At 37.6% G+C, this 22,320-nt stretch overlaps 1 protein-coding gene across 1 annotated transcript in view; it reads right to left on the bottom strand.

Annotated features, from left to right (window-relative positions):
• CDYL (chromodomain Y like) overlaps positions 1 to 22,320 on the bottom strand; it is a 105,001-nt gene that overhangs the window by 51,431 nt on the left and 31,250 nt on the right. Inside the window, exon 2 of the mRNA XM_053943230.1 lies at positions 6,708 to 7,374. Coding sequence (XP_053799205.1) covers positions 6,708 to 7,374 — 667 coding nt within the window. The remainder of the gene's footprint in view (positions 1 to 6,707; positions 7,375 to 22,320) is intronic.

Below are 22,320 nucleotides of genomic sequence, written 5' to 3' on the forward strand. Positions count from 1 at the left end.
GCACAATAGGTGTGACAAACCCGTCCTCAGAATTTACTTTTGTCTCACGTTGGCACATATGCTGTAGGAGAATGTAATGGCAGATCATTACTGACCCCACCTGAGCAGTCAGTCAAGAGAGATGGAGACTCCAGATCCTCAGCTCATGTAAACTGATGTAACATCAGAGGAACTGCATACCTATGAGCTTTATGTTTACCAGGGGGCTACAGCTGTAATCCAAATTCCAGTGAGAACAACACAGGAGTTTTTCTAGCAACTTAGGCTGAGGTTTTTATGTCCAAACTGAGAATTTATTGGGAAATTTCTTACCCTTTTCTTAAAAAAAAAAAAAAAAAAAACAAACAAAAAAAAATTCTGTAGTTCAATTCAGAGTTTCCTTTAATGGTTTTTCAGGGATGGAATTAAGAAAGGAAAAATTATGTGTCCACCTCCCTCCCAAGGGACACATCCTCTACCTCGCAGTCACTTCCAGAAGGCTGATAAAAATAAGCTTGCCCTTAAAGGAGCAGTTGGTTAGGCCATGTATGTATGATTAATCACATATATAAATATATCTCCCATACCTGGGATTGGGGAAAGGAAAGGGATCACTCTTTTCAAAGTAACTACATTTTACACCAGCTCAGTTGCATTAGAAGTCTACACCAATGTAGCATCCAACTGAGACATCTCCATTTTGAGTACTGAAGAATGGCAGAAGACAGAAAAGGAAAGAAACCAGTCACTTATGCCTCATGTTTCTCAGGAATAAAGTCTTATAATGAAAGCAAACTGTGCACTTAGATCCTGATTACTATTATTATCATAATCTGTTGACATAAACCAATACAGTTCTAAAGATAAGAGATTTTCACAGCAAGTTCTCAACCCTGGAGCTCCATGTAAAGTAACAATAATGTGTACTATAAACTGCAGAAGTAATAGGCAGAGGGAAGACAAAAAAACAGTAAAAAAAAGGCAGAGGGAAGACAAAAAAAACAGTAACAGATCAATTTTCTACATGACACAGACCATGCACTCTACCACATTGCTTAAAACTTTTGCATTTATACTAAGCCAGAAAATATAGATAAACAAGAAATTGGCAACAATTCAGATTATTTTTAGTTAAAAGAGCTGAAGAACATGAATTTGTAAGACAGAAGGAAAAATTGATGTTAGGTTAAAATGTTGCAATATGGTGCATAAGGGACATAATAATGTGAATTCTTAAGAAATAAAATCAAAAGTCAGCTTCTGGAGAAAAAAAAATGTAAAGGAGTCTTTAAGCTTGATTAAATGAAAACTGCATTACTCTTTAGTGATTTGCTAAACAGATACACAACCAAAGATAGAAAATTACACACCTGTGCATTTGAAAAAGATGTTCAACCAGTAATTTTACAAGTTAAGAGGGCTTTGCAAAGGACTGTAACCCGTTTCATAGGCTTTTGTTTGCACTAATAAAATATTTGGTTGCTTTCCAGATCACTCAGCAGAGATCAAGCCACCATCCAAGTGCAAAACACACTGAAAAAAGAAGTTCTTCTCTTAGGACTTTTTTTAAAATCACATTTTACTACTTTACCAACAAAATCTCCCAACTAAGAAAAGGAGGGTTCAACCCTGCTTCTGTCCTTTCAGGATGCTAAAAAGAAATTTAAAAAAACCCTGTAACACATCATCCCCAACTTTCCTCTTGTACTCCAAATTCACAACAATGAACTTCTTCAACCCTTCTCTTAATTCTGCTTTACCAGAGGGTTTATATGCATGGCTTGTGGTTCATCTGGACAACTCTGTGGTTCACAGCTCTGTCAGCTGCTGTGCTCTTCCCATGGGACTCTTGAGCTTTGCCAGTTATGCTGGTGACAGCAGACCATTGCTCCATGCAGAGTCCAACACCCAGGCACAGTCAGGCAGAGGTAAAAAAGTAACCAGGAGAATTTGGGAGGGAAGTGTGTGAGCTTCCCTCACCCTAATGAACAGGGAGGGACTGAACACCTTTCAGCTGGGCTTGGACTGCATTGAGAACAGATGTTTCTCCTCAGTTCCAGTGGCCTCCATAATCCCTTCTACGCTTGTTTGATTCCTTTTGAGACTAAAGCTATCAGACACTTAACCAAACAGACATTATATTCCTTTGGTGTTTGAGTGGATTTTTATTTTTCCAAATCTGTGGGTTTTAATCCCATAAGCTGCTTTGGGGAAAGGAGAGAACAGGTAACAAACAAAACTTAAGTTCAGTCTTTTCTTCATGTTTATTTTTTTCTGATGCCTGCTTTTCTTTTGCTGACAATACCATTGTTTTGAGATAAAAACAGCACCATTATGCAACTAAAAAATCAGCAGAGACCCGTGTTCCTTGTAGGGTGCTACACTGCAAGCATCTTTATATTGTCAGCCTGCTGCTCTTGCAAGTTGTTCATCTGAACTAAGATGTGCAAGGAGGGAGATGCTAATGCTACCGTGCACACTGGTAGTGCTTGTCTGACTAACAAGTGATGTAATTCACTGCATTTCTTGGATTTCTTCTCTTCCCATACACTGGCACCAGCCTGCCTTATTCTAATTTTGACAGCATATGCAGCTAGATGCGCTTTTCTTCCTTATTTTAGACTTTGAGCTTTGCATGCCTTTCTGCCCAAAATTTCCCTTCTTGTGGCATTTATTCTCAACTACATCCACATGTTGGACATTGCTAGCTGAATAAAAACTGTAGCAACTATAGGGTTACCCAGAATAAAAAAATACTAGAATTTGCCAAGAAATGGTATTACCCTGACTTACAGTTCTTTCTAAAATTTCAAGACAACTCTCTAGCCCTGTATGAATGACAGATCAGATTCCCTTTACAGGTTCTCTTCTTGTGTACTCTATGAAATAGAACTTCTCTGGTTATTATGACCATATTACACTGGAAAACATTTGCAATAAGATTTCAAAGCTACTTCTTAGTGCCACTTTGAAGAAGGAAACTTTCAGAAACTTTTAAGGTATCAGAGCCTGTTCTTAGACACAAAGCCACTTTTTCTGTTGCCTTGTTTTGAGTAATATGCCTTACTTGTAGGTGCCACAAATATCTTTTCCACAACATTTCATTTCTTTGCTGTTGTCTTTCTATTTTGTTCCACCATTTCAGGATTGCTTTTATTAACTTTTAGTAACCGCTGATGATCACCACATATTTCAAAATACCAGAACCAGAGCAAGGTTCAATTAAGTGATCTGTCCTCACTTCTTCCATACATCACCCTAATTCTTAGCCTTGTATATATATTACTCCATTGACTCAGTTTTCAAGGCCAAGCCTTTAAAATATGAACATTCAACACAATGCTATTCTTCTTGATAGCAGCTTGATTTCAGTGTGCTGAGACCACCAGCTCCCAGAGTAAACACTACTGTTATTTTATTCCCCAGAACCCCTCTATATTTAAACATATATTTGCTGATTGCCTTTTCTGAGATGGTAAGATTTTGGAACACGAGCTGCACCACTGAAGTTTGTCTCAGGAAAAGCAGGATTAGGTGCTACAATAACACTAATATTTCCTAGAATTACTGTCATGGCATTTTCATATGCATACACATTTCTGGGATTTTTGGTTTGCACTTCTCTTATAAATCAAACAAAAGAAATAGGGAAAAACAAGGCTGGGGAAAACAACAGACTAAACAGTGAGGAGTTTCACCATCCTGAGTGAGGACTTAGAGATCAACCTGAGTCACTCTACTGAACAGTCATAGCAGCATACTCAAAATCAGGAACACTGTTTTCATATTAAAATTTGAATTATTTTTCCAGTATTACTTTTAAAAAATGTAATTCGGTTTTAATTTTAAAAGTAGTCTAAAATTTTTTTGAAGTGTAATCTGTATTTTTCTAGAATCTTTCAAAATTATGCTTTATGACTAGTAATTTCTGTTTTGACTAATTCCATTTACCAAGAAAAACGTCCTGATAAAAAATTCCTAAACCAGCTCAAGTAAGAAGTTATTTTTCAAAACATGCTTTTGTCTTCCTGACAGCATCCTCCAAGTGGTAGTAGGAATTCTTAAAATTAACAGAAGGTGTATGCGGAGGAGGTGGGAAGTTTGGAAAGAGTGTTCCAAATGCCAGATCTATCATCTGTATTATTAATATGTCAGATCTAGTGCACATGAAGATGCATTTCTGTGCAATGAATACCCCTCCTGATATATGATTCCCGAGGTTGTGCTGAAAATGTGATGAGGTGTCCATTTAAGACTGAAGGAATGTCCTGAGTAAGGAGCAAAACAGGATCCTGAACTGCAGCAGCCCCATGCAGAGGAGGGAAGCACCTATTTACTACACTTTTAATGAGTTGCAGTGTGAAGTTAAAAATAAAACCAGCAAGGAGAAGAATGCATCTTCGAGGAGTGAAAAGACAGCAAATGTGTCAGCTCAGGAAGCTCCAAGGCCAGGAGAACTCTAGAAGACAAGGCTGTCTCTCTTTGCTTCTCCCTAAATAAATCCACTCAGGCCACACATAATGGCTGAGTTGGAGCCTGGGCTTCCATGAGGAAGATACATCAAAGAAATCCTGAAAAGTTAGGAAGAGAGACTGATGTCAGAAATAAGTGCAAAGTATTTTTCTTTTGCAACTTTTTTTTTCCGAGTTTTATAATCACAGAAATACTGCATGATTGGAAGGTTACCCCCAAAATTGTTGCAGGTGAACAAAATAAAACCCCAATAAATATGGATATTTAGCATCCATTTCCCAGCAGATATGCACCGCTCAGCTTGGGGATTGGCAGTGGTGTACCAGGGCAGACAGGGAAAGCCTCATTTAATGCACTGATATGCCTCCAGCAGCAGACAGAAGGTGGAACATATTGTGTGTGTTTCATCAACCACGTATTGTGACTATCTCCTTGGCTCTTCTTTTTTGATCTATACCTTTAGGATCTCGTGAACATGTAAGTGTGAGAAAACTCTTGTATTGTCATCATCCCTAGAGCCCATCAACAGCTTTCCTTGTTAGCTGCCCAGACAAATGCCTGGAAGAGTTGAAGGAAGTCGTGGCAGTTGAGGAAATTTTTACACAGCTGTGAAATAGGAATGTATCTCACCTAACACCTTCTGTGTCACTCCCTTTCTTCTGCAGGCCTTTCTGCTTCCATCTGATGCCCTGTAACTGGGCTCTTGCCATACCACTATTACCAAAGTAAGAGGTTGGTGGGCATGATTTAATCTGATCTACCCAAAAAGGTACCCCAGGTATTTTTCCTGGATGCCATGAGGCAAAAAACCAGGACGCCAAAGGCAGAACTTATCAATCACTTCACTAGGAACCCCGCCATACTCCAAAACGCCTATTAACTATCATAAAACCATCCCATGTGAAAACACACTCCTCTACCTCACCTGCTCAGAGAACTCTCATCCTGGCATCTCTTGCATCTCCCCCTTCAGTTTTGTTTACATCCTCTGAGATTTGCATTCCTTCTTTAGCCCATGCAAAACAAGAGATATTCCTGGCATCTGTGTGTACATTGCCATGGTTACCTAGTTCATCTGCAGCAAAATGGGTTGGTCCATGACCTGACACAGCAGCTCCAGGCACACACTCCTCCCTTGTCCATCGCTTCTCAACCTCTCTGGCTGCAGCTGTTCTTTTGGAAAATCTCAATGCAAGCAACAGTGGGGTACCCAACACAAACTCTCCCAAAGTCTTTAGCACGTTTTTTCCCTATATAGTGTCTCTAAGTGTGTTTTTTGGCAGGTCCAGTCCTTGAAAAATTCCAGACAATTTTTCCAGCAAGCCGTCATCAATAGCACACCTGCACATTTGACCTGCTGCATTTTATTTGAGGGCTCAGTCTTTACTTGAAAATTTAGACTTGGAAATTTAGCCTCAAAAGCGTGCTTATGAGAGCACTTGTGACCACACAGCCGAGTCTGTCAGGGAAGAACAAAGGTTTGAAGCACAACAGTAAGGACCAAGAAATCTTAAACAAGGGTCTCAGCTGGATGTGGAACAAACAGCTCCCTCCTAGAAGAGCAGTTTGGGTTACTTTGGTGTCACAAATTTTACAGTACAAATTGAATTAACTGTGACCTACTGAGATATTAGCAAGCCAGACATCACTCTTAAATAAGTACTCAATAGCAAATGAGGTACAAACAACAAAATATTGATAAAATATAATGAAAACAAATTTCAATCCAGGCAGAAGGCATATGTATTTCCACAACTGGATCAAATTTTCACAGAAACAAAGCTTATTAACTTTGTTTTTTAAGCAACATCACTCTCACAGGTTTTTTCTCCAGGCAGTGTTTATAACAAAATAGATAATGTTCTGAAGAATCCTTGCTCACACCATTCATCTTTTCCCATAATTAATGTTTCTAATATTCATACCAAATTTGACCTATTTAAATAAACTTAAAGCAATGACATAATATCTGGAAATGGTACACTAAATATGTGTACCACACAATGTCAAGGCAAACACAGGTGTATCTTATGATGATTTTGAAAACACAAATACCAATAAATTTCTGTAAGGAAACCAAAAACTGGTAAAATTCGAAATGGCTTTGTAGTTAAGTAGTTATGTAAAATAAAGTGAAGTTCTCCAGACTTGATTTAGCATGGCTGAAACAGAGTGGGTAATTTGTCTGCATCTCAACTGCAAAAAACCCCAGTCAAATGAAAAATCACCACCGAAATGATGACTTGTACACCTACCTTTTCCATTTATTGTTAATGCTGATGGAATTGTGGCTGTTACTGGCACTGGCAATTGTGGCACTAATGGATGTATCCTTGGTCGGCTCCCCATCCTAGCACGCTCTGCACCAGGTCCTAACAAAGCTCCCACAGGTTTTTCTGCTGCTACTTCTGGTGCTACAGAGTCATCTTGATCTTGCTCTATATGGTCCATTTTATCTGGGCTTTCATTCTGGAAGCCATCAACTGTTGTCCGGCTCTTAATTGGACTTTTGGGCACGAGGATTTTAATACCTGATTTTGCAAGGTCCATATTTTTACGTCCAGAAAGCGATGGTGAATTGTTTTTCCGGAACTTCTGTGTGGCAGAAAAAAGTTGACTATTTTTTGACTCATGCTCTTTAGTCATAACTAAAGATTTAGAAGATGTCTTTGAAAAAGAACTATTGGTAGACCGAGAAATTTGTTTTCTGGCATTATTTGGAGAGGTCCTGTTTGTCCTGGTTAATGTGCTTTCTTTCTGCTTTTCATTGTGGCGTCTGTTAAATTCATGTATATATTCCTCACAATTGACAAGGTGCTGTTCTGGCTCCCAAGTATCATCTTCGCTGTCGTATCCTTTCCATCTCACCAAATACTCTGTTTTTCCTTTCTTGTTTTTCCTCTTGTCAACAATTCTCTCTACCTGTTGAAAAGCAAAAATAAGCATTATTTATGGGGAGATATACAACTCAAGAGAGTGATCTGCATGTAAATAATTTGTTAAGAGTAGACAGATTATAAAATAGTCTTGTAGTTTTGTAATCTGTACTGTAGCTCTATAGTACTAGAGTCTTTCACTGCTTTAAAGTTTAGATTATTACTTTTATCTCAAAAACATGTTCTAGAATGCCAAAATTGTTCTTCACTAAGTATTTTGCATGCATGAGAATCTGAATATGACATATTAAAACTGACAGTACTGGCCTCAGAGAAGCTCTTGCACCAACTTCAATGTGGACATGATTTCCCTCTCTCAATATAAAAGTCATGTTTAAATATGCTGTATAAATACAGGGTGTTTACTTTACCAAACTTATCAATTTGATATTGTTTGAATAATTTGCTTGTTTAGCATAAGGCATATGTGAGAATCTCTTACTTAGAGTGAGCTAACCTTTAGCTACCAGTGACAATATGGAACAGTTTAGGAACTGAGGCAAATTTGGACAATTTTTTTAGAGACTTCTTGTGGAAACAGAGAATTTGTTTTTGCCAGAGCCTTTGATACACATACTTGAAAAAATTACCATGCCGCACTTATCTGCAAACAGAGATGACATTTATGTCACAAGTACTAAGCATGCACATTCTTCAACTGCATGTGGAACCCATGGGTTGGAGGAATTCAGGCACTGGGGTAAAGCAGGCAGGGCAGACAGAAGACAGCAGCAGCTGCAGGGACAGAGGCTCATGCCTCAGACTAAAACTTATGCCAATCATGCTAATCCTGTGGAAAGGGAATTCTTTTACTGAAAAATATATAAGTGCAAAGCTAGTCTTAGGGTTTCCCCTTTTTATTACATTTTTTCTACCCAGCATGATTATTCTGGTAAATCCTCCATCCTACTTCATTTCAGTTATGGGACTGATACAGCTTTCTTACTCAGCTCTCTCTTCTTTTTAGTAATTAAAAAAAAAGAAAAAAGGCAGGTGTTTGGGACTGCTATTTATTAATTTAACTCCCAGCCCTTCATGAAAAAAAAACATGCACAGAAGCCAAGATCACACCTACCTAGAAGAACCTCTGAAGAAAGAGTGACATTTATGGGAGTGGCATTAACCCAATGGAATGTCTACAGAACAGTTTAGAAGGATGGGAGGAAAATACAAGGATGTGTGATGCACATATAAACAATGTACATATATGGTATATGATTCCTTACCAAATCACATGACTGCTGACAACAGATTTTCTTAAGAGTGCATCTCAATTTTACACGTGGTATGCTATCATAATGTACTCCCTGTTTTTCAACAGTAAGGTTAAATTATTATTATTATTATAATCTCAGCAGCACTATAAGGACATACCCTACAACTGCATGTGATACCCTGCAGGTGTTGTACTGTGTCATCAGGATGTTGCTCAGCTCTGTCTGCATAGGTCTTAAAAAAACTCAACCAAATCAACACCACAAAAGTAAGAATCAAATAAAAACAAGCTCCACCTTTGCCTTGTTAATCAGTTCAGTGCACTCTATAGAGAGACATGCAATATAAATTGTCCAAATTTTATTTAAAATTTTAAAATGCATTACAACTATTTTTACTCTGATTATTTAACTTTCTAGTAGTTACTGGGATTAAAAAACCATGCACCTAGAAAAATGAAACTTGTTTTTCCACAAAACTATTTAAAGACATCTTAAAAGAAAATGCAACTCCAAGAGTTGAAGAAAGTAATGGTGGAGACTGAGTAAAAAGACCTTCAAATATTAAGTCAGAAATGTTAAATTAAAAACTAGGAACAAAATCATGAATCAAATTTCCTATCTTGTCAAAAAAGCAGTTACTGCTAGTCTTGCTTATTCTTCTCTGCCTATCTTGACCTTCTAAAATAGACTTTAAGAGCACGATTCTCAGAGGAAGATCTCTACTACTACCAAGGTATTTTTATTCTCTAGTACAAAATCTTTCTAATGAACTGCATCAATTACTGAGCACAAAGTTCTACCACTGTCTTTCCGTACTGAAAGGCCACCCATTAAGGACATGCCCTTTTCAAGTAGGAAGCCATCCCTGTCATCCAAAAAACCAGATACCTTGCAGAGATAATAGATAAAACAGGAGACACAAAAATCCATTCTTAACCTGATGATTTATGGAGCAAGCAGAAATGCATAAAGAAAACAGTTATATTTAGCTGTATTGTTCAAGCCTGCAACAAAACCTTTTTCATTGCTCTTTTTTGATTAAAAGAATTTTTTTCGTAACCCTTCATTTTTTTCTTGAATACATCTTTTATTTTATTTATAGCACAAAAATTACAACAATTAACCTGTGATACACAATTTATCATGCAGCTTCAGGGTTTTAGTGAGGGACATCTTCCTTTTTTGCATTGACTCAGTTTGGTTAGTCTGACTCCCCTAGAAGCACTTGAAAAACTGCTCAGGAATATTCTGCCTCAATACTTTTGCTGATGATAACAGCTACATAAGTGTTTCACACTCAGAGCTGGGAGTATCCTTTGCCATAATCACACTAGAAATGCTGACTAGTACTTTGTGACAACTACTATTTTTACAGTGTCCCATACCATGGGGTAGTACTTATTTTTAAGAGATTAAAAGGTTCTGTACAGCAGGATTTGCCATTAATGGTTAGTTTTTAAATATTGTAGAAGAATCACAACAAAACACAAAATAACATAAAAAAGATAAAACAGAAGGGAAAGTTATCAGGCAAACTACCTGGGTGGCAAAAAATAAACATCTCCTAGTTTATTTTATCATGCTAAGTTATCACTTTCCCCCCTGGGGGGGTACTGATCAATGACACTCAAAAACTCAGGCAGCAGAAGAACTGAGAGGAAAACAATGAGCTGCTCAGAGATATAATCCAACACTGAAATGCACAAATTATAATCCCACCCACCAAACTATACATGAGATTTTTCATCTGTAAAATGGTAAATTTCCCTTCCTTCCATAAATGTGGTAAAATTGGTTCATGCTTGATCTCACTCCCTGATGATTTTAATTCATTTTATTAGCAAATTATACAGAATTTACACTCAAAAAAATTCCCAAAAACAAACAAACAAACAAACAAACAAAAAAAGTAATACATGGTTGCAGGCTGAAGTGCTGTCTAGCTATAGTTGCCAGGTGAAAATGACAACACTGCAACTCCTCCCTGTCCTGTGCTCAAAGACAACAGCTCCTCCCCATCTGTCAGCACAACTTCAGTAATTATTCCCTAATGTAGTTCTGTCAAAGTGACCTGGTTTAGATATTAAGAATACCTGAGTTAATGTAGGCATCCTGAAATAACTGGTTTGGAGAGCAGCCACACATGCGTTATTTTCTGACACATCTAAGAGGACCGCAACTTTCAGCAGAGGACAACCAATACCTATAGGCTGGACTGGTCCAGTAACCTCATTGTCAGGAAAAGGACACACATTCTTAATCCTTGGAGAAAGCTCCTCAGTTCAGGTCAATAAAAGTAAGCATGAAATTCAAAAGAATATTCTCAATCTAAAGCATTATAATTTGGGCACATTTGTAAACTCGATATAAAGCATGCTCTCAGTCATTGTACATGTATGTGTGTATATATATATATATATATATATATAATATAAATAAAAAAGATCACACTTTGAACATTTGAAGAAATTAAACTAAAGGTACATCTGTTGTGGGGTCGGAAGGCAACAAAAACCAGAAAGACCAAAATAAACACATGTGGGCAGGTAAATATTCAATGAGTATTGCCTTGTTTATAATAAATCCATTGTACATTCCCATCATGTTCCTTTCTGTCCTCACACTCATATCAGGCTAAGTTAGTTTAAAGTTTACAGAATAGAATCTATAGGACTTCATACTCTACCCGTTGTCTGTAAAATATAGGAGAAGGCCTTGTTCTGTCAGCTGAAGGCCATGTTTACATTACTGTTTTTGTTCAGAGCAGTAGTGCAATTTGGAAGCAAATCCTTCTCTCCTCTGCACTAATTCTGCTTACTATGGAATGGCTTTATTCATAGACCAGTTTTGGTATACAGGATGTGGATTCTTTATGGAGAAATATAAACTTGAAATGGAAATGTACCAATGCATCTGTCACGCTTCAACCCCTAAGGGGGCACAAAGATCCAAGCAAATAACACCTCTGAACACTTTCAATACATGTAGTGGCATGGATATTTGATCCTGAGAGGCACCACTAAATCTAGTCCAAAATAAAAGTGCTGCACAGTAGAATATGTAGAGGTGGGGGCCACAGCACTTACTGCTTCACTCTACTGATTTTCTCCACTTGAGCCAAATTACTACTGGAGATATTCCCCAAGTCAGAGACAGAAAGCTGGAATAAATGCAAGTCTTACATGACATATGTATGCACTACAAGTGAACAGTCACCCTTTCTTAAATTGGAAACTAATTCATATACAAATGGGACATAAATTATCCCCCATAAGCAATCAGCAATTGGTTGTACCTTACAAGTGGTTGTATCATTTATTAAAATCTTGCAGAAGTCGACGATAAACAGTATTCAAATACTTCTTATTGCAAATAAAATAAATGTATTCTACATTAAAAAATCAACTAATAAATAGCAGCATACCACACAAAAACCATTAAGTGCCATGTTTTGCTTAAAGTAGTTTTGGGAAAACAGTTATTCAAAAATATTTTTGATGAGGATGTCAAAACACACCTGAAGGTTGGTGAAATGTGAACTAAAATCCTGTATGTACATATTTTATTAGAAAATACATTATTTCCCATAGGATGACTTAAGGCCGACTCAGAGTATTGCTCACTGCAATTAGCACCAGCAGGGAAATTTGAAAAACAGCTTTAACATAGACACATAGGATATCAAAATCTGTATCAAAAAGAATGTAAAAAACCAATATTGTATGGCTTAAGTTCAAATAGCATCATTAAGAAATTACACTAGAATATCATATAAATCCAAGAGTTCACCTTCACTGCAGCTCCATGCTGCCCCATGGATGCGAGCCTGGGAGAGCACACAGAAGCCTGCCACCACATGCTGTGGAGCTGACTGATTTGATTAGCAGAACAGACTGATTGGATTAACAGCCGATGAATTGCTGTAAACTGAGCTGCTGCATCCTCACGGCATGACTGGCCAGAGTGTCTGTACAGTACAGGACTGGCCATGGTGAGGGCTGTCTTACATATATATTGCTCTGGAAGCCAGAGCTGTACAAAATAAATGTGGATCAGATGTGGGCAGATTACTGCCTTTCTGTCCAATTAGCTTCAGCAGATGATGCAGCTTTTGTGTTGCTTTTGTGACAGCTCTGCAATGAGGGATGATACCTGATCTGGCCCAAGGCCTGACAATACAGAGTCCACCAAGTCGACTGTCTTCAGGCAGTCGGTACCAGCAGGATGAGTTCATACAGGATCATCACTTCATAACCCACAGCCACTCCCAGCGTCCTTTGGAGGCAGCAGTGTGTGCAGTGTGGTTGGAATACATTCATGTCTATGAGCAGGAGTCCCATGAGGGACTAAAGCACTTCCTGTGGTCCTTCATGCTAGCAATGCAATAAAAAAACCCTGCATAGCTCAATCCTCCTTTCAAAAATTTAACAGCTGTGCTAAAACAAATATTAAGATTTCTCTTTTTTCCAACCTCTATTTCAATCAAAGGCCATCCATTCCTTTAGGATTCCTGGACACAAGTCATGCAAGAGCTAACTTTGAGGCTATCTGAAACATTCAATTAAAATAGTGGCCTGCAGGTTATAGTTCACATTTTAATTCACCCTCTATATATATTTCTAACCAAGCTGCCTATAAAATTACAATGTCCCAGTGAAGCTCATTGTTTATCATCAGCTTTAAGTTTTACATCCTTTCATGGTCTTAGCAAAGACAATAGACAAAATAGTTTAATTATTGCATTCTCATCAATGCCAGTGATTCCAGGGCATCACAGCTATGGTGCATACCATACCTGGCTGAACAGCCACCTCCTGAAAAAGCATTTCAGGAAGTTTTATACCTTGTACCTACATTAAACAAACTAATCTCTCTATGTGCAACTCCTTTATGACGTATTCAAAAGTGCAGATCACAATCAGAAAGCACATCTTTGTAAGAAGCCTTTTCCATACAGGACATCAGGGAAATGGGTGTGGACGGAGGACCTGTGACAACTTTGCTTTAGAGAATTAACTCCCTGGATAAACAGTTTGCCTGAGACTTACTTCCTCACAAGTCACCACTGATGATTGATGCTAAACTGTCAGCATCACAGATCTTTCCAGATATAATTTACAGAGAAATAGTTACAACACTTGCAGTTACAGCCCACTGCAGAATTCATCAACTGCTTTACCCTAATTATAGTCACCTAGCTATTGCAAGAATGGTTAGAAAATCTTAATCTCATTTGATCAACTCACTGTTCACAACAGTTCTAATCTTTTATTTACACCAAGCTAAGACAGACATGCATTTTCTACTTTGCACAAAAGCAGAATGAAAACCCAAATGAAAACCAGCAAAGCTGTTTATATCTGTACAAGCATAATATAAACAAACACCTGCAACAATGGATTCTTACCAAACCCGCACTGTTTTTCTCCTTTAGAAATAAGAACAAGTAGCATCAAATAGGCTTATCATCTTAAATGGAAAAGGTCCTAATCAGAAGAAACTATTAAAAACCACTAGCATTGGATTTAGGATACACATTTTTGGCAGTCAAAGCTATTACATAAGTATTACTATGTTTATTAAATTACTAAAAATTTTATCATTACTAGAAGATTTCAGCATCACCCACATATAGAACACCAAAGGAAATTCTTCCCAGCTTCAATTCATTTGTAAAAACTACACGTCAGAAGGCAAATCCTGGATATTTTTTTCCAGAGGTAAATATTCTGCCAGCACTTGCCAAACTGTCTTTCATATATCTCTCTACTGCAGTACAAAAGGTGAAGGTACAAAACTTGGTGCTACCAATGTCTTGCTAAATAAAAAAGACAAGAGAAAACTGAAATGCATACTTATTATCGGCAACTCTGGCAACATGAAAGGAAAACATTTCATCTCAAAGATGCCCATATTTTGGGTGTGATAATTTGTGAAAATGTAGAAATAATCTAAAGCTACCTCACAGCTTCAACAGCTTGACAACTATTTACTTAAAGGATAAGGCCAATAGAAATATTGTCACTTTGTTCTTCAGCAAGAATAATAAAGATTTTGTCAATATTAAGCAACAGGACTACAGACTTGCTTTCAAAGCAGGAGAAACTGGACCTTCAACAATGCTCAAGTACAAATGACTGATAAAGATTCAAAATACTTTATCTAAAAAGAGTATCTTAAGGAGAGAGCAGGTCACAGCAAAATTGCACTCTAAATATTAGAGAACACCTTGTCACAGCTAAGCAAACTTCAGAAATGGGAATTGTAACAAGAAAGAGGAGTAGAAAAAAGAAAATCATAGGATAATTGAAGAGTGAACTTGGTATGCTGTAGTCAATTTATCAAATTCCATTTAATTCTACAACAGTTTCATCTACCAACACCAAGCAAGGCTTTTCAGCAGCTTACTGCTTACAGAAGCATCAGTGACAAGTCTGCTACTGTAGAGCTGACCAAATCTCAGTAAGAAGGGACACAGACCTCAGCTCTTAGAAGCTTATTCAGTAGCAGTCTCTTCTTCCTTTTTTCTCTTAGAGGTCCTGGGATGCCAGTTCTAAATATGGTAGCAAGAACTTTCTCTGGAATTGTTTCTTCCAAGAAGGCATTATATACATACTTAGAACCTCCTACCTGTCTCCTCTCACTCTTGCATCAAAAGCTAATTTCCATAAGAAATAAAGCTCCTGGATACAAGACCATGACTGAATTTTTGCTTTCAAATACGAAGAGGCTAAAAAATTCTAGATCAGTTAAGAACAACATTATTTGCTGGCTCTTTCTATATTCCCTACCTCAATGCCAACATGTCTTAGAGGAATGTGTGTCCCTGGTCACTCTGCCTGCAATAGGACTTCTCTCAACACTTGATCTAGAAAAGCTGTTGATATAGAACTTTCCCTTAATTAAGCAACCTCAGTGCTTGCACTGCTGCCTCTTAGTTGTGACATTCTACTTCTTGAAGAGATTTATTAGTATATTAACTATTTTTTTTTTCCAGATGGTAAAAGGTATTTCTCTGTTTTGGGTCTCAAGTCTCTCCATCTTTAGTCTGAATCTAAACTAATTTCTTATTTAATATCACTGCAGCTTCCATGACTACACTCTCCCATTTGCTTTTGTAACCAGGCTGTGGGGTACAAATAGAGCTGTGGGATTGCTGGTAACTGTGCTTGGCAAAGATTCTTCCAAATTTCAAGGTTTTAAAGTTTATTCGGAAGAACAGGTTCTACAGTGTTTGTCCACTGTGTACCTTCCTAACAACAACAAAAAGAAAAGACTCAGAGTACATACAAATATGTTCATGATCTTCACACATAATTAGCTTTTTACTAGGCCTGCACATTGCACATGAGTAGTACAAGTTCTGCAGTAAGGTATGTATTCAAATTACTTTCTTGTTTCACCAGTATTTTTAACTTCCTAAGCTTTATTCTTCAAACATGTCAATCAGAAATAAAACCACCCTACACTACATCACTGGTTTTAACACACATATACCTCCTGCTGGTGTAATATGCATGAAGATACATTCCCAATAATTACCATTTTCCTGAAATGCATCTAATACTTACATACATTTTAACATCAAATCACTAATTGCTCAACCTAACACATTACACTGATATTAAAATTCCTGAATCAAAGGGATTGATGAATAAGATTGGTTTTTGTTGTCTTTTGAAAATATGCACTGTCTTAAACTCTGTTACTTACTGATCCTATCCACCATCAGTTCATATATGCGAACTAAAGTAATAGACTCTAGGTATTAATCTGATTACTCTGATGTTGGTCAATAAAACATCTCCCATTTCAAAATCCCTCATGCTTTGGCAAGGAGAACAAAGCAGAAGCAGCAAAGCGTTTTAGGCTTGGAAAATGTCGGCTTCTTTAATAGCAACTTCTGTTGAGGTAATTAAATTCATCTTTCAATAATTCCGATTTTTTTTAAAAAAACTGGGTAGCAGCAACTTCTCTATTACATGGTTAACATGAATTTCTGAAGCACTATACATATAAAAACCTTCTCTGTAAGCATCTTCAGTTTCCTGTAATCTGGAATGCAGTAGAATAAGGAAAAACACATGTAGTTTCCTAGAACTGGGTAATAAAATATTTTAAAAGGTTATTTTTTACTCAAACTACTTCTTCTTGAACATTATTTTTCTCTAGAAAGCTTCACCTCAACAGTGGCAGTAGCATAAAGTAGCCACTGAGCTAAACAGAACATAGAACACCTAAAAATTATGCCCTTTAAGGTCACAACATAGATACTAAAGCAACCTGAACTATTTGTACTGCAGACTTTGCCACTGCTCTTTAAAGTCTGTGAATAGTCAGAACTTCTTCCTAAAAAAGGGCCACAACTGAAGTCTCCAGTTAGGCAGAAATGATACAGCACTACAACCTGCTAAAGTCCCTCCTCAAGAGCAAAGCAACCAAGAGTTACTTCTACAATCACAAATGTCATTCTCTGTCTGCATTCCAGTCTTTCCCTCTGCACAGATGTCATATAAAATAATCTGCCAACTTTCTATTATAACTAAAAAATATGGTAAACAAACTATCACCTGCTTTTTGCAGAGGAAGAACATATTGTTCTGTATTTCCCTCCAGATATGGATACTATATTGGCTTTTGGTGTATCCTTACCCACCTGCTGGACTTCTTTTGTTCTTTGGAAAACAATAAAATCATCTCTCATGCTGTCTCCTTCACTTTTGGTTGCTTTTTATTCCTTTCCCTCTGTCCCTCTGTGAATCTGATATTGCTATTTGCAATGCTTTTCCTAATCCTACATTGCAGTTTGCTCTCCAAAATATGCCTTGAGGATTATTTTCCTCATAATTTTATATGGTAATGGTGTATTAAACCCTTACTCATTTCTCCAGATTCAACACTGAAGTAATTTGCAAAACAATCTGCAAAATAACACTTATTTAAAAAAAAATTAAAAATCATCATGTTCACTTCAAGCTAAGCAGCTGTTCATAGTACAACTGTTCACAAAAACCAGGTTTTATTATATAGAAGGTGTTTCAATTTAGACCCAGACTTTTCTTTTTGTCTTAGTTATTTCACTGATAAATCTAAAATTATTTCTACAGTAAAGAGTAAACAACTGCCTCACCTCCTTCTTTATAAAATAGACAAATTCATTAACCTGAGGTGTGCATGGAGAATCAAGACTTAGGCATGTAATATACCAGCATCTATCTTCCCCTCCACTATGTCTTTTCATATCTAAAGTCAGTTTAAATACGCACTGTGATCATGAACACTTTTTTACTTAAGAGCTCTTTTTCATATATAACACCCTAGCCATATTGCTCTTTCTCCATCCAAAAAACCCTGATATCCAAAGTAACACCACAAAGAGAACATGAGAATTTATATAACATTATCTTCAGTTTGCAAAATAAGCATTATTTACAGTTGCCTGCACTGAGAAACAGTCATCACAGGCCAGTGTCACAAGTGGAGAGCTACCCTTCAGAAACAGCTACTGCCTCACAAAACCTCTTTCCTACACAAGCAATGCCAGTCAGTTTCTTTGCATAAAGAAGTCCTCAAATTCAAAATAGCTAGTGATTAACTTGAATATATTTTAAAGAATAACTTTAAAAAACATGTTTGTATATAAGAGGTCTTCTGTGATCATTTTGGATAGCATTTTCAGTACTTAAGCACCACAGTATACTCAGCACAGGATTTCATCTTATCTCTATAGTTACAAAAAATTAAACTAAATTAATTCATATTGTTACTATTACAGGAGTGGTACAGAGAACAGAATTTAGTCTCTAAAACAAATGCACAAATTTAGATGCAATCCAAAGCACTAATGTGTGTAAACGGATGTCCTGAAAACTGTGTCCAAACTACTGTACCTCATCATGTAGCTCATGAGACTGCATCTTCCACACCCTGCTACTTGAGTAACCCAAAAATTCTGATTTTTCCTTGCTATTTTTATAATTACTAATCAGTGACCAAGATATAGATATATGGACAGACCATTCAGTGGATAAACCATTGGCAGGATGGCCACATGCTAAGAGTTTCAGTCAATGGCCAGATGTCCATGAGAAGACCAGTGACAAGTGGCATCCCTGAGGGGTCAGTCCTGAGGCCAATGCTGGTCAATACCTTTGTCAGTGACATAGACAGTGGGACCAAGGGCACCTTCAAAAAGTTTGCTGATGACACCCAGCTGTGAGGGGCGGTCAGCAAGCAGGAGAGGAAGGGATGGCATCCAGAGGGACTGGACAGGCTGGAGAGCTGGGCCTGTGCACACTTCATGAAGTTTAACAAAGGCAAGCGCAAGGTCCTACACATGGGTCAGGGCAATCCCAGGAACACCCAGAGGTCAGGCAGAGAAGTGATTGGGAGCAACTCTGAGGAGAAGAACTTGGTGGGGGGCTGACAAAAAACTCAACATGAGCCAGCAGTATGTGGTCACAGCCCAGAAGGAAAGTGGTGCCCTGCGCTGCATCCAAAGGAGACTGGCTATAAGATTGATGGAGGTGATTCTTCCATTCCATGCTTCCCTCATGAGACACTGCCTGGAACACTGCATACAGTGCTGGGGCCCTCTAAACAAGGAGATGGAACTGTTGGAACAAGTTCAGAGGAAGGCCACAAAGTTGATAAGAGGACTAGAGAAGGTCAGAGAACAGGCTGAGGAGGTTATCATAGAATATCCTCAGTTGGAAAGGTGATCAACTCCAATTCCTGGCTGTGCACAGCACCAACCCCAAGGCTCATACCATGTGCCTGAGAGCACTGTCAGTATGCTTCTTGAACTCTGCCAAGCTTGGGGCTGTGACCACTTCCTTGGGGAGCCTGTTCCAGTGCCCAAACACCCTCTGGGTGAAGAAAATTTTTGTAATATCCAACCTAAACCTCCCCTGACAGAACTCCAGGGCATTCCGGTCACTGGGTGTCACAGGGAAGCGATCAGTGTCTGCCCCTTCTCTTCCACTTGTAAGGAAGCTGTAGACTGCTGTGAGATCATGCCTCAGTTTCCTCTTCTCCAGGATGAACAGACCAAGTGGCCTCAGACACTCTTCATATGGCTTTCCCTCTAGATTCTTTAAAATCTTGATTGACAAGAGTTCAGCCTGGAGAAGAGAGGGTTGCATGGAGATCTTGTAGCAGCCATCCAGTATCTGAAAAGGCCCTACAGAGAAGCTGGAGAGGGACTCCTCATTAGGAACTGTAGATAGGACAAGGAGTAACGGGCACAAACTGCAAGAAGAGAAATTTGGGTTAGATATACAGAAGAAATTCTTCACTATGAGGGTGGTGAGGCAATAAAACAAGTTGCCTAGAGAAGTTGCAGATCTCCTGTCCCTGGCTCATGACCAGGCTGGATAGGGCTTTGAGCAGCCTGGTCTAGTGAAAGGAAGGAAGGAAGGAAGGAAACCCCACAGTTACAGGGTTAGAACTAAATGATCTTTAAGGCTCCTCCGAAAGGAAACAATTCTATGATTCTACATATATCAATGGCTAATTAGATTTTCATTTTAAAGCTATGCTTTTTGCAATACTGAGTGAGATTAGTCATGCCATCAATGGGAAATATATATCTTTTTTTTAGCTCAAATAAAACAGTTAAGTGTTAGGTAAAGTTAAATACCCTTTAATAGCTCTTTCAACTTTTTTCTTTAAAGAAGTGTTTTTCTCTCATTTTTTTCTTTCTTTTAAGCCTTGTAGTAATGTATGAACATAGTTTCTGGGGGAATGTAATATTTATTTAGGGATTTTTCCCCTGAACAGAGAAGATCTTTAAAAGCCCCACCTTCCTCATTTTTGTAATTATAATCCATGAAAACAAGCATCTTTGTTTCATATTCTGTTGAATCCGGAACAACTTGGCTCTGTTACTGTGAGGAACATAGTGGACTCCTTCCTTTTCCAAAAAGTAGCAATGTTACAAATTAAACTGGTGAATGAATCTCCCTAAAGTTAAATACATCCAAATTGTTTTGTCTTTCAGCTGTTTTATTGTGTAATCATCCCCTTATGTGATGCAAGTGAGACAGAGCAGAGAAAAAAGGAAGTGGAGATACAGAAGTGATAAGTTTTTCTGGAATAATACAATGTGGAATTATGGTGAAAATTGATGCAGTTCCATAGCAGCATGGTTTATATGGGTTTGTTATTAAGAGAAAGGAAATTTAACCCAGGTGCATTAACCTGAAAAAAATCCCAAAGGTGAGGGAATTATCTGAAGGAATGCATTCTTTTTGGAGATCGTTTTAAAGACTGAATACTGAGTTTATATGCATGAAAATAATTACAAATTGTATATAAGTATCATATATAATTAAATGCATAATCAAGAATTCTTAAAGACTAATTACATTTTTAAAGTACTGGGAATGTATGAATTAAAACCTCTTAATTTGTTGCCTGCATGTTTGTCTTTTACTCCTTGTTTTTAAAACATCTTCAATTACATGAGGATATCAGAGTTTTGAAAAGTCACTCGCCTTCAAAAACCTTTCTACCCAAAGTCTTTAATTGTTTGTTTTAGGACATTAATCTTTTCACAGTTACCAAGTACAATGTGGTGTCAAAACAAAGGATTAGAACTTTATTTCTTCTTCTATGTATTCACTATGCTGACTACTGCATGTTTAAATAAGCCTTGCTTTCTAACAATTAAAGCAGAGAATAAGTAAAAATGAAACCACTGCAATCCAGAAAACAAATAAACAAAAAATTGCAAGGATCTTATATTAGTTTTTGCCATAAGCACAAGAAGGGTTAATTAGAAGGTTTTATTTTTGGTCTATAGACACAATGTTATTTCAACTTGCCATCTCACATTTAGAAATAACTATTCAAGGGCCAAAGTGGAATCTTCAGAGTTCTGTTTCACAAGGAAAAACAATCCATAACTGCTTCCAAACTAGAAAAGCATGTAAGCCAAGCTTTTAAAAAAAATTTAAATTGAGATAGTCAGGTGCCAATTTCTGAAATAAATTATTCTTCTGACAGTTCTATAAGTCTGTGACATCTCACAGAAGGCAGGAAAAAGCGACGTGAAACAGACACCTCTTTAATTCTAATGTTACTGATGGATGTGAAGTTTCATTTCAGTTTCCACTATATATAAACACTCAGTGTCACTTTGAAAAAGAAATACGGGGGGAAATGGTTTATTTCTGTAGAGGACTCTGTATGCATTGGTATGTACCTTAGAGACATCCTGCTACCAGCACCTGAACTTAAAACGGGCTTTTTCTCCTGTACACCAGTCCTGTTCACAGGATATGAAAGAGATACAGTTGCAGACCAATGACTCCTAAAGCACATTTATTTTGCCTTTTCTTTTTTTTTTTTTAGCTTAACATTTTGAGAGCAACAGTCCTTTTGCTGAGTAATGTGTGAAGCACATTAGAAGCAGTCTAAGCTTTCTTCTACCTCCAGCCATAAAGTTACTGTTTCAATCTGCCTCCTTACACCCAGAATCACTGCTGCATATGTCATGCTGGTTCTCTCTTACACCTTTAGAGCTTTCCACATTGAAGTGCTGCGATTCTCTCTATCAAAGAATTTGGAGCTAGTTCTGAAGAATGAAAGTGGTGACATCCAGAATTAAAGTGAAAATCTTTAAGACTTTGCTAAACTGACAACTGAAATTAAGGTTCTGCTGACAGTATTTAAAATTTACATGTCTACGGGATGGAAATGCCTATGTTTTA

Source organism: Vidua chalybeata, chromosome 1 (assembly GCF_026979565.1).
Source record: "Vidua chalybeata isolate OUT-0048 chromosome 1, bVidCha1 merged haplotype, whole genome shotgun sequence".
NCBI lineage: Eukaryota > Metazoa > Chordata > Aves > Passeriformes > Viduidae > Vidua > Vidua chalybeata.